General features: G+C 39.3%; 1 protein-coding gene across 8 annotated transcripts in view; it reads left to right on the top strand.

Annotated features, from left to right (window-relative positions):
- map4k3a (mitogen-activated protein kinase kinase kinase kinase 3a) overlaps positions 1 to 13,077 on the top strand; it is a 215,666-nt gene that overhangs the window by 47,689 nt on the left and 154,900 nt on the right. For all 8 annotated transcript variants that reach the window (XM_048600826.1, XM_048600828.1, XM_048600829.1 and 5 more), the window contains exon 2: positions 1,483 to 1,540. In XM_048600826.1, coding sequence (XP_048456783.1) covers positions 1,483 to 1,540 — 58 coding nt within the window. The remainder of the gene's footprint in view (positions 1 to 1,482; positions 1,541 to 13,077) is intronic.

Genomic DNA, 13,077 nt, shown 5'->3' on the forward strand with positions numbered 1-13,077 from the left:
CGTAACCATTGCTTTATTGAACTGGGTTTTTTTTGTGCCTTCTAGATCATATTCTAATACAGCATAAATTGCTGAGATAAAAGTTTCTTTTGCTAGTTGCTTGAGCAATCTTGATCTACTCCTTATTGAACATGGACAAAACTACCCAATTCAGCACTAATTTGGCAATCTCACTGGGAGAATAAAAACCAAAACAACTGCTGATGCTGGAAATCAATCAAAAACAGAAATTGCTGGAAAAACTAAGCAGGTCATGCAGCATCCGTGGAGAGAAATCAAAGTTAACATTCCGGGTCCAGTGACCCTTCCACAGAATTCATTGAGAGGATATTGGGTAACTGGTGTGGAAATTGAAAAGATAAAACACCAGCTGCCTGCTGTTGATGACTAAAACATTGTTGAATAGATGGGGAGGACTTTGTATTGGCTGTTCTGTAATTCACTTGGGTATTTTTGGTTTTGACACTTGGTGCCTCAATTGTTTTGTGCTTTTGACGTCTGGTGAAGGCAGTTTCTGTTTTGAAAGTTAAAATTAATTTTAATTACCAGTAGCATTTATTATCCAACTATTGTATTAGAAATTCTGTCATCAAGAAAGTAGCAAGTTCTTTTTAACTGGCATACCAATTTAAATGCTGAATCATGAGCAATATAGTCATTAACAAAGACTGAGTCAGAATGATCACATGAGCATTGTTCTTGTTTACTTGAAGATGACTCATTGACTTTATCTTACAATTTAAATATTGTCTAAATTTTCTTAACTTTTTTGGTTTTGAGCAGTGAAATAGTATCAGAAGAGATAGGGATTCACGTATTTGCACTAGCGTAGATAGCCTAAATCCATGTTCTGCCAGCCATTGAACTGCACATGAACTGTTCTTCAGCTGGTCACAAATTGATATTAAATTGGCCATCTTGCAGGATGGCTGGTATAGTCAAGGGTGTTTGTTTGACTTTACAGCAGAGGTATAGTTTTTGGGGAGAAGTAGAAGAGAGCTAGCTCTAGACTGGAAAATCGATTGGGCTTATGCTGTGTGGAAGTTCTTGATTCTGACAGTGGTTATCCCATCATTTTATTGAATCTGAAGTTTACTTGTGCAACACGGTATAGATTCATATGGCAGGAGAATCTTTAGATGAGAAACGTAAGCCATCTTGACAAATGATCTGTTTAGTTTGGCTTGTGAACTAGTTGGTGCTGATAGTCGCATATGCTGGTTCAAGAAAAAGGAAAAAATTGTTTTGATGTTTTACTTTGAAATAGAATGTCATAGCTTGTGCAATAATAGTCTCTACGTTTTGAGGTGAACGTAATGCTGAGATGGCTTTCTCTCTCTCTCTCTTTGTTGACGCTTCATTCTGCAGTTATTTTAGTCTGGACAAGAAAGTGTGAAGTGCAGAACTATATTGTGGCTGTTGAGAATTTTCAGGGTATTTATGAAGATTAATGCTTAAAATTCTTTTCTATTTCCTCTTTAGGCTCGGAATGTCAATACTGGAGAGCTGGCAGCCATTAAAGTTATTAAGCTGGAGCCTGGTAAGTAAGCAAGCTCCATTTAGATAATGAAACTATCCCTTTAAATTGCTTCTTTCAGATTCTGATTAAGTGTTATATTTTCTTTGAACTTTTACTGGATGGTACATTCATAATAAGATTGCAAACATTTTTTATACAGTTTATTTAAACCCAAGAAACTTGAAACAATATAAGGCACCAACACTATTAGCAAATGCAAATCTTAAATATTCATCCCCAATTTTTCAACTCTTCCTGGTGGCCCAATTCTTCAAGAATCCTAGTCATAACTGGTCCTATTTGATATATAAACTTCACTACTGTGTCAAGCTGCTTATCCATAACAATGATCAAGAGGTAGGATTGAAGTATTTAAGTCTGATCGTAAACATGGATGATCAAGTTGACTTTTCATTTAGATTGTGGTTCATATGGCTGCTGATTTGGACAGTGATTATTGTACAATGCCTGTTGGAAAAATGCGCTTAATGGACCATGTGGTCAGTAGTTCTTTCATGATATTTTCTATTATCCTTTGTGTTTGTCTCGATTTAAAAAAAAAACTCGTTGAAAGTTCTTACTGACTCCTTGAATAGAGCCTGGAAAACAAAACTGTTTAGCAGAGACAAAAATAAGACGTAAATAAATTGAACACTAACCGAGATTGGGGAAAATGTCATCTGGAATCAAAATGCAGTGGATGTGCAACACCAGGATAATTAATATGAAACTGTCAAAGAAAATAAGGAATTTATTAAAAAAAAGTCTGCATTTCTGCAAGTTATAATTGCATAATCTGAGCAAAATCACCAACACAAAAGATCAATAATTTTTAAATACAAGCCAGTTACTCCCCCATTCGGTTCACAGGATTATTAATTATTCAGTTCATCTGAATCAGAGCTCTAGGTCAAAATTGAGAATGTACTAACTTGGAAGGTGCTTGAAATTGCACTCTTGCACAGGCGTTTTTAAAAAATACTGGTCCATATCGAAAAAAAGCTTACTTTACTAAGAAATTGAATAGTGTACACAAATAAAACTATTAATTATTCAAATTGTTTTTTAACCAAGTCACTCATGAATAGATTATTCTGTGTCAGATGTTTGTTTTTCAGTCATTTTCATCTGTATTGAAAATTTTCATTAGGTTGCCAGTCTTAAAAACTACTTAATGGAAAGAAAAACTTTATCTCCCATCACACTGAGATTACACTGGTTTAGTGAATATTTTACATTTACAATCGTAGACTTCAAGTTTCCACTAAAATCTGTTTGTAAGCTAGCTAGTGTGACTTGGGACGGGTCTTGCAGTTTGCTAAGTAAGGGAGTTCTTAATTTAGATTTTTAGAAATTTTGTTTGTAGTTTATATTTAATATTTAACTATAATTTTCTGTTTAAATTCTAAATTTTATCTAGGTTCAGATATTTTCTAATCAACCTATTCAGATATGCTCTTACACACCTTTTGGAGCAGTTGGGACTTGAACCCAGGCCTCCCGGCCCAGTTAGCTCAACTTTGAGTGCTGGCAATTTGAGTAAGGGAGTTAGGGAAGGAAGTGTTCCTTTTGTTTTTCTTCTGCTTTTACACCTAGGATTTGGTTCTTACTACAGGGGAAGAAGCTAGCTATTTAAAATACTAGCTAGGTCTAGTATTTTAAACTTAAATAACAGCAATTATGAGGGTGGGAAAGCAGAGCTAACTAAAGTTAACTTGCAAATTAGATTAAAGGATAGGTCAATGTGATGCAGTGGCAGGCATTAAAGGGGATATTTCAGAATTTCAGTTTGGAAAATGGCAAATGTCCATTATTTATTCAAAGAAACTACAGATCAGTTAGCTTAACATCTGTGAGATGGAACATATTAAAAGCTATTATTAAAGAAGTCATAGTAAGGCAGTTGGATGAGATCAAGCTAATCAGCAAGAGTCACCATGGTTTTGTGGAAGGAGAATCTTGTGTAACCAACTTATTGGAGTTCTTTATGGAAGTACTCCCAAGTGCTATGGACAAATGTGAACCTATGGATATGTACAACTTGGACATCCAGTAGGTAATTGATAAGGTGCCATATCAAAATTTATTGCAGAAGACAAGAGCTCATGGTGATGGATTTCACATTGGCATGATCAGAGATATTTTCGTACCAACCTGTTCACACACCAGTGGAGCAGGTGGGACTTGAACCCCGGCCTCCTAGTCCAGCGGCAGGGATTGGCTACCTCTGGTTAGAAGATTGATTAGCTAACAGAAGACCGGTATAAATGGATCGTTTTCTGGTTGGCAACATGTAACAAGTAGTCTGTCACAGGGATTTGTGTTGGGGCCTCAATCTTTTAAAACTTACATAGTCATTCCTCTGTATCCATGTGAAAATCACGAGGCGGAGCTTGTTAAAAATTATTTAAAAGTAGCAGCTATGTGAGTTTTGCCCGCAGATGTTGATTTTTGTTGTTACTTTTTTTGGTGCAGGCAGGGAATTTGCGATTCATGATTTTGCGGGTAGAGGATTTACTGTAGATGACTTGGATGAAGGAAACAAAAATTATGTTTGCTAAATTTGCTGACAGAGGTAGAAAGATAAGTTGAGAAAAGGACATGAGGCTACAAAGAGAAATTGATTAAGTGGGCAAAAGTTGAGCAAATGGAATATCATGCGAGAAAATGTGGAATTTTCCATTCTAACAAGAAGAATTTTAAAAATGCACATCTAAATGATGAGAGATTGCAGAGCTCTGAGGTGTGAAATCTGCATATCCTAGTGCATGATTCACAAGGCGAGTATGCAGGTACAGCAAGTAGTCAGGAAAACCAATAAACGGTTATTGTTTATTCCAAAGAGAATTAAGTGCATAAAAATAGGGAGGTTATGCTTAAGCAATCCAGAGTATTTGTGAGACCACATCTAGACTCGCTAGCACTGTATTGGTCTCTCTAGAATTTAAATGTGTACAAGAAAACTTTCTTATTCATTACGTAGATGTACCTTTCTAGAGAAGGAGCAAAACTTGAACTTCTCTTGGGGGAGAAAATGGCAGGGCAAGTGACTGAGGTGTCAGTTAGGGGACCACCTTGGGGCAAGTGGATGCGAACATAGAAGGCATGGTTAGTAAGTATGTAGATGACACCAAAATTGAAGGTGTGGTGGACAGTGAAGAAGGTTCTTCAGAGTACAATGGGTTCTTGATCAGATGGGCCGATGGGCCAATGGGCCAAAGAGTGGTAGATGGATTTTAATTTAAATAAATGTGAGGTGCTGCATTTTGGAAAGGCAAATCAGGGCAGGATGTATACACTTAATCGTAAGGTCCTGGGGAGTGTTGCTGAACAAAGAGAACTTGGAGTGTGGGTTCATACTTCCTTGAAAGTGGAGTTGCAGTAGATAGGATAGTGAAGGCGGCGTTTGGTATCCTTACCTTTATTAGTCAGTCCATTGAGTATAGGAGTTGGGAGGTCATGTTGCGGTTGTACATGACGTTGGTTAGGTCACAATTGGAATACTGTATGCAACTCTGGCCTCCCTGTTATAGAAAGGATGTTGTGAAACTTGAAAGGGTTCAGAAAAGATCTACAAGGATGTTGCCAGGGTTGGAGGGTTCGAGATATAGGGAGAGGCTGAATAAGCTGGGGCTATTTTCCCTGGAGCGTCGGAGACTGAGGGGTGACCTTAGAGGTTTATAAAATCATGAGGGGCATGGATAGGGTAAACAAGTAAGGTCTTTTCCTCGCGGTAGAGGTGTCCAAAACTAGAGGGCATAGGTTAGAGGTGAGAGGGGAAAGATTTATAAGGTGCCTAAGGGGCAACTTCTTTTCACGCAGAGGGTGATGCATGTATGGAATGAGCTGCCAAAGGAAGAGATAGAGACTGGTACAGTTACAACATTTAAAAAGCATTTGGATTGGCATATGAATAGGAGGAGTTTAGAGGGATATGGGCCAAATGCTGGCAAATGGGACTAGATTTATTTAGGATACCTGGTTGGCATGGGTGAGTTAGATCAAAGGGTGCTCTACATGTCAATGACTATTTGTCTCTACAAGTCTATTAGTTTTAACATAGTTATGTAAAAGGATAGTCCTGATATAAAAGGTAAAGTTTTAAATTGGATTAAGGCCAATTTTGATGGTATTAAACAGGAACTTTCAAGAATTGTTTGGGGGAAGATGTTGGCAGGCAAAGGGATGGTTGGGAAATGAGAGGCTTTTAAAAATGAGTTAACAAGGTTTCAGAGATAGTATGTCCTTGTCAGTGTGAAGGACAAGGCTATTGGGTGTATGGAATGCTGCGTAATGAGAGAAATTGAGCCTGTGGTCAAGAAAAAGGAGGAGGCATTTTGCAGGTATAGACTGCTGGGATCGAGTGAATCCCTAGAGGAGTATAAGGGCAGTAGCAGTATACTCGAGGGGAATCAGGAGGGCAAAAAGGAGACATACCTTTGTCAAATAGGGTTAAGGAGCATGCACAGAGATTCTATATATACATTTAAGGGCAAAAGAGTAACTAGGGAGAGAATAGGACCCCTTAAAGATCAATGTGGCTGTCTGTCTGGAACCACAGGACTTGGGTAAGATATTAAGCAAATATTTTGCGTCAGTATTTACTGTGGAGACGGACATGAAACCTAGGGAACTTGGGGGAATAAATAGTGATGTCTTGAAAAGAGCTCATATCACAGAAGAGATGGTGGAGAGCTTAAAACACATAAAACTAGATAAATCCCTGGGACCTGATCAGGTGTATCCCAGAAGTTCGTGCAAAGCTAGGGAAGAGATCACTGGGCCTCTGGCTGAGATATTTGTATCATCAACAGCCATGGGTGAGGTGTCGGGAAACTGGAGGTTGGCTAATGTGGTGCCATTATTTAAGAAAGGTTGTAAGGAAAAGCTAGGGAATCAGACGTCAGTGAGCCCGACATCAGTGGTGGGCAAGTTGTTGGAGGAGATTCTGTGGGACAGCATTTACATGTATTTGGAAAGGCACAGACAGGTTAAGGATAGTCAGCATGGCTTTATTTATGGGAAGTCATTTCTCACCAACTCGATTATGTTTTGAAGAGGTGACAAAGAAGGTTGATGAAGGCAGAACGGTAGACATTATCTGTATGGACTTCAGCAAGGTGTATGAGAGGGTTCCACTTGGTAGTCTGGTTAGTAAGATTAATCACATGGAATCTGGGGGAGCTAGCCAATTGGATACAAAATTGGCTTGAAGTCAGGTGGCAGCGGGTAGTGGTAGATGGTTGTTTTTCGGACTTGGGGCCTGTGACCAGTGGTGTGTTGCAATGCTCGGTGCTGGGTCTACTGCTTTTTGTCACTTATATAAAATGATTTGCATGTTAATATAGGAGATGTGGTTAGTAAGTTTGTAGATGACTCCAAAATAGGTGGTGTAGTGGACAGTGAAGAAGGTTACCTCGGAGTACAACAGACCTTCATCTTTTGGGCCAGTGGGCCAAGGAGTTGCTGGTGGAGTTTAATTTAGATAAATGTGACGTGTTGCATTTTGATAAGGCAAACCAGGTTGGATTTGTTCAGTTAATGGTAGGTCCCTAGGCAGTGTTGCTGAACAAACAGACCTAGAGGTATAGGTGCATATTTCCTTGCAAATCAAGTTGTAGGTAGACAGGGTGGTGAAGAAGGCATTTGGCACACTTGCCTTTATTGATCAGTGCACTGAGTATAGGAGTTGGGATGTCACGTGCGGCTATATAGGACATTGGTGAGGCCACTTTTGGAATACTGTTCAATTCTGGTCAGCCTGCTATAGGGAAGATGTTAAACTTGAAAGGGTTCAGAAAAGATTTATTGTTGCCAGGATTGGAGAGTGTGAGCTATAGGGAGAGACTGAATAGGCTGGTGCTTTGTTCCTAGAGAGTCTGAAGCTGAGGGATGACCTCATAGAGGTTTATAAAATCATGAGAGGCATGGATAGAGTGAATATAGTGAAGGTCTTTTTCCCAGGGCAGTGGAGTTCAAAACTAGAGGGCATAGGCTTAAGGTGAGAGGAGAAAGATTTAAAAGGGACCTGACACGCAGAGGATGATGCGTGTATGGAATGAGCTGCCAGAGGAGGTAGTGAAGGCAGGTACAATTACAACATTTAAAAAGCATCTGAATAGGAAGGGTTTAGAGGCATATGGGCCAAATGCTGGCAAATGGGACTAATCAGTTTAGGATATCTGGTTGGCTTGGATGAGTTGGACCGAAGGGTCTGTTTCTGTACTGTATGACTCAATAAGTGGGTATTTTGCTTTTTTGAATGCCCTGTGTATAAGTACAATTTGTTGCATGAATAAGGTAATGTCTAATGAAGTGTTTTTTTAAACATCTGTTTATGCAGTTCTTTGAATTTGAGTTTTAACTTCAAAGTGTGTCTGATGTGCTGATGTCAGCATTTTCTCATTCTGCCTCACTACCAATCCTTCGCTGCGATTTCTTCTGCGATTCTTACAAAGATCGTGACAATTTGGGTGTTACACAGCTGAAATTAATTTTACTGTGTAGTTGCCGTGGACTTAATCTTCATAATAGTGCAGAAATCAGAATTAAATCCCTCCTCCTAGATTCCATACTGTTGCACATTTAAATAATGTTACAAAAGCTATATTAATGGTCACCAAAGTCTGTCCAATAACTGTAACCTGCTAATATTTTGGGATCTTGGAGGGCCCGTCAGCCAAATGCTAGTGGAAGGATTCCAGAAAAATTTGTACCTTGGAGAATGGTTTGAACAGTGAAAGGAATCAAAATTAATTCCAGAGAACTGTGGCATACAAGGTTTGATCCCATAAAGTGGAGTAAATGAACTCTCAATTGGGTGGAAGTCAGAGGAGGACTGGATTTATGGTAGACTTGACAAACGAAAGTGTTAAGGCAATAGTGCTTGCTTTGTATATTTTATCATATAAAGGTTTTGTTTTCATTTAAAAGCATGAAATTTTGTGATGGTTATTCCCATTAATCACTTAAAGAGAAGTTTTAAATGTTAATTACCTTCATGGGGATTGTAACATTCTAAGTGCATCTTTTGTTTGCGTCATGTTAGGGTGATCAAACAGCAATGTAAAGCCATCGGAATTATTCAGAAAATGACTTGCAGTGTCATTCTTAGCCCTTGTTACCATAGTTACAAAAATGATAATAGGATCACTCAAACAGACTTTATCAACTCAGTGGAATCTTGCAAAAGAACGATGTTTACACTTTACCACTTGCAGACAGATCTCAGCAGGTACCAGCTCTGGAACTTTTAAGGAACTAACTGAGTGAAGATTTAGGAATAATCCAATGCATATCACATCTGCATGACACATCAACTCTAATGATTGGTAAACTTTGAATTTTGATATAAAGACTCTGATCATCTGTGAGATATTTTGCATTTTCCATCGGTTTTGTATTTTGCTTGGAAAAATGATTGATTGCAAAGTTTACCGTAATTCCAATTTTGTCATGACAAAGAAATTTATTTTAAATAAGCATATTAACCTTTTTGAAAAGAAATTCTAATTAGGGCACAGCTACAGTACTACAGAGTCTGGTCAACACATTTAAGGAAAAATGTATTTCAACTGGAGAAATTGCACAGAAGATTCACAAGGATATTGCCAGGAAGGGAGATTTTTGGATTAGCGGAAAGGTTGGATTTGCTGAGCTTCCTTTTGAACAGAGGAAGTTAAGGGTAGATGTAGTTGAGGTGATTAAAATTAGAAGAGGCCTAGGCAGTGTAAACAGGAAGAACCCATTTCTTTTATGAGAGAGAGGTGTCAATAGTCAGAGGCATAGATTTAAATTTACTGGTAGGAGGATTAGAGGAGAGTTGTACAGTTTTTTTCACCTAGGCAGTCATAGAATCTCTCCCACCACCAACATCCTGGGGATTACCCTTGACCAGAAACTACTGAACAAGCCCTGTAAATACTGTGGCTCAAAGAACAGGTAAAAGGATGCAAATGCTGCAATAAGTTACTTATCATCTACCTCCCCAGAGCCTGTCAGCTGTAAGACCCGAGTGAAGTTTGCGATGGAATGCCATTCGCTTGCCTGGATGAGCACAGTTCCAATGATACTTAAGTGGCCAGATATCAACCAGATCAGAACTATCTGATTTGCATACTATCCACCATGTTAAACATTCATTCCATCCACTACCGATGCATATTCACACTTGAGTACCATCTACAAGTGTAATGCAGCAATGCACCAAGACTTCTTTGAATACACCTTATAAAGCTATGACCCAACCACTTAGAAGGACAAGTGCTGCAGATTCATGGGAATATCACTACTTACCAGTTCCGCTCCGAGTCACTTGCTAACCTGCCTTGAAGCTTTTTTGCTGTTCCTTCACTGCAAGTGGATCAAGGTTCTGAAACATGCCTTAACTTCGCAGCTGCACTGTGGGTGTACTGTCACTGCACGAGCTGCCGAGGTTCACGAAGGCTGCCCACCAATGCCTGTTCTTAAGTGCAATTGGGTAAGGGCAATAACAGCTGATATTATACTTGTGAGGTTAGCAATGTTGACAAATATAAAAAAAATTAAAATACTGCGGATTGGAAATAAAAGCAAAATGCTGGAAAAACTCAGGAGGTCTAACAGCAGTACAGTGAAAGAAACAGAGTTAGCATTTAGAATCCAAAGACTACTTCAGAACATTCATTAAAAAAATCAATTGCTTGTGAATCAGTACTTTGCAGTTCAGAAGAATTTTGATGACTCGCTTTGAATTGTAATTTTACAGCATGATTTCCCATGAATGGTGCAGCATAATGTCAGGATTGAGAAAGCTGTAAGCAATTGTACAAAGTCTTCGTAAACTGTTTATGGATTCTAACATTGCTGGTGCCCATCTTAATGGCTGACAATTTCTGCACTGGTTTCACAGACCTCTAATTAACAGTTGTTCTAGGTTACTTGAATCATTTAATCTTTTAGTGTCTCAGCACTAAGCTTTTTCTCCTTCAACCTTCAATGGCACAGACTTAAACTAGTTCAGACTTGTGTTTATCAAAAGACACAAACAAAACTTAGTTATGCATGTTTTTGACATTTGATTGCATGTGTGATTCAATACTTGGATCAGTTCTGTGTTACTTGACAGTCTTGTATCTGAATTTGTATTTGCAGTCACAAGTTGTCTGGGCATTGGCAATATTAGTTTAAAAATAGAATGAACATTTCATAGTATTTTTAAGACTAATGTTCCCCATGCTGGCTTTCTCTGTGATGCACTGGTTGGGTGGAGGCAGTGTGGGGGGAGTTGTTGAGCCTCTGAGTTGGTGGCTCAGATAGGATGCTGCACTTCTTGTTTTCTTGATTAATGAACCACTGTTGTCTCTGTCTGTCTCCATCTCTGTCTCCCTCCCTAGAAGAGGATGATGATGCCTTTGCTCATTGTTCTGGTATGCTGCTGGCCAGAAGCATAATCCTTTTAGCAACAATGGGCTAATCCCATTCCACTGACTTCAAATACAAACAGGCAGGAAAACAATCACTTCTGAGTTTTACTCATCTTGAAGAATTTGATACTCTACCAGCTTGTCCAGAGTTAGCAGTTTGTCTACATTCTGTTGCGTACTGTCATTTAAGATCTCTGTGGTAGAGGACAAAAAGGACTGAGAGTCTGTGATGTTTGTGGACTTCATGTTCTACTGTAACAGTGTTATCAAACTGTCTGCTCCCTTCAGGCTGCTGATCACCGAGCAGACTGCATGTCTTTTTGGAAGAAGAAACACAGTCACATCTCCTCCCACTCCACTGAGCGGTCTCTGGACTGGAAGGTAACCTTGGACCTTTTGCTTCCAAGGCAAAAAAGTGGCTTTCTAGTTCTTCATCCCTTTCAGATCCTGTTTAACTTTGATCCCATTAACTGTAACACCAACAAATTCTGCATGCTTTTCTGGAATCTGGACAGTTTTTGTACTTGTCTCTCTCATGTCTGGTGAACAGTTTAAGATTGCAGAACCTGTTGATATTCACCTGGATTGCTTTTTAATATTGTGGAATGGACATAATTCTCCAACATTTTGTAATCCCTCTTGAGTCCCTCATTTTGAGGTTAGTATTTTAATATCCAAGCTTCCATGCTCCTCTGCTATCCATCTGGTCCTCCTGTAAGTGACACTTGGTCAGTAGGAGGCACTGGCTTGGTGTTGGTCATTTTGCCCAGGACAGAAATAGGAAATTTATCCTGGAGTGGATGGAACTGTTTGATCTTGACCAGTTGTGTACACCATCTTTAGATCTGCTGAAGATGCTGTGCAGCTTGATGTCTTTTACTGTTTCTATCAGTAATCAGGATGTAACTTCCAAATAGCTGTTAGTGCTGCCGGATCACCTAGCTGCATCAGTGATGCAGTTGAATGATTGGCCAGGTCCATACCAGCAGTGAGAAAGCCGCAGTTGTCCTTTAGTGTCAGAATGTATATGTTGAGGAACCAGAGAGTATTTTCTTACCTTGCATCTGCTAAGGGAGCTGGCTGTTAATCACCACCTCAACTTCAGAGATGGTGACATTACCTTACTGCAACAGAATGTCCAAGGCAGGTAAATGGCAATTGTTTCCTCCTGGCCAGATATTTTGTGCCCCTGCAGAATCAGCAGTTTGCTTTGACTTTCAGCGGGATGTCCCAAGGTCAAAACAAATCATTTAATGACCTTTGCACTATGCATATTGAGGCAACTTTTTAAAGCCATTCAAATTATGTAATATAACCATCTAAACGTCTCATTGAGTCCTGATTCTCAGGTGTGTTCCTGCGTTTATAAACTGTTGAATTCTTTTAAGGTGAGATTCCAATCTTACTTTTTCAGCAGATCTGTTGTTGCTCGTGTTGGCTTGTTCCTGAATGGTGCTTTTGTTGCACTGTACTCCGAGCCAAGGATTTCACTGGATGTGACTTTCCTCGGTTAGTGTGCATTTATTATGTTGCTGCTTCTGTTGTCCCAGGGTGGGTTGTTCCTTCATCTCTATTAATGCTTTGTCAATTTTTCTTTTGGCCATCACTTTGTTGCCCATCCTCATCTTATCAGGGCCAACCACTTTTTGTTGTTGTTCTGTTGATATAAGTAGTTATTTTCTAAATAGCCTGCTCAGATGTTATTACTCACCTCTGGATAAAGTGAGACTTGAGCTGAGGTTTCCCAGTCCATAGGTAGGAACTCTACCGCTGCACCATAACAGCCCTAAATGTTGATTTCATACTCCAAGGAATGATTCCTTTGCTGTCACCCAGTGGTATTTCTGTGCAACTGCACACTGTCTTGTAACTGATTCAATGCTTAAGTGACAGAACTTTTAAAGTTGAAAGACTCCTCACTGCACCATCTACAAATGTAGAGGTTGGATAAGGGATAACTCCTATTTGTGTGCTGTGGCAACCAACTCTCATCTTATCAATATCTCTGTCGACCCCTTTAACTTACATTCAGACAGTTAGTCAAGATGAGAGCTGCGGCAATTTGGGTAAATTCTGGGTGCATGTAAGAAACTTCTAGTTTAGAAAATAGAAAGTAAAGGGTGCTGATTGAGGAGTTATATTGTGGTGGGAGAT

This window comes from Rhincodon typus, chromosome 9, assembly GCF_021869965.1.
Source record: "Rhincodon typus isolate 14 chromosome 9, sRhiTyp1.1, whole genome shotgun sequence".
NCBI classification, from domain to species: domain Eukaryota; kingdom Metazoa; phylum Chordata; class Chondrichthyes; order Orectolobiformes; family Rhincodontidae; genus Rhincodon; species Rhincodon typus.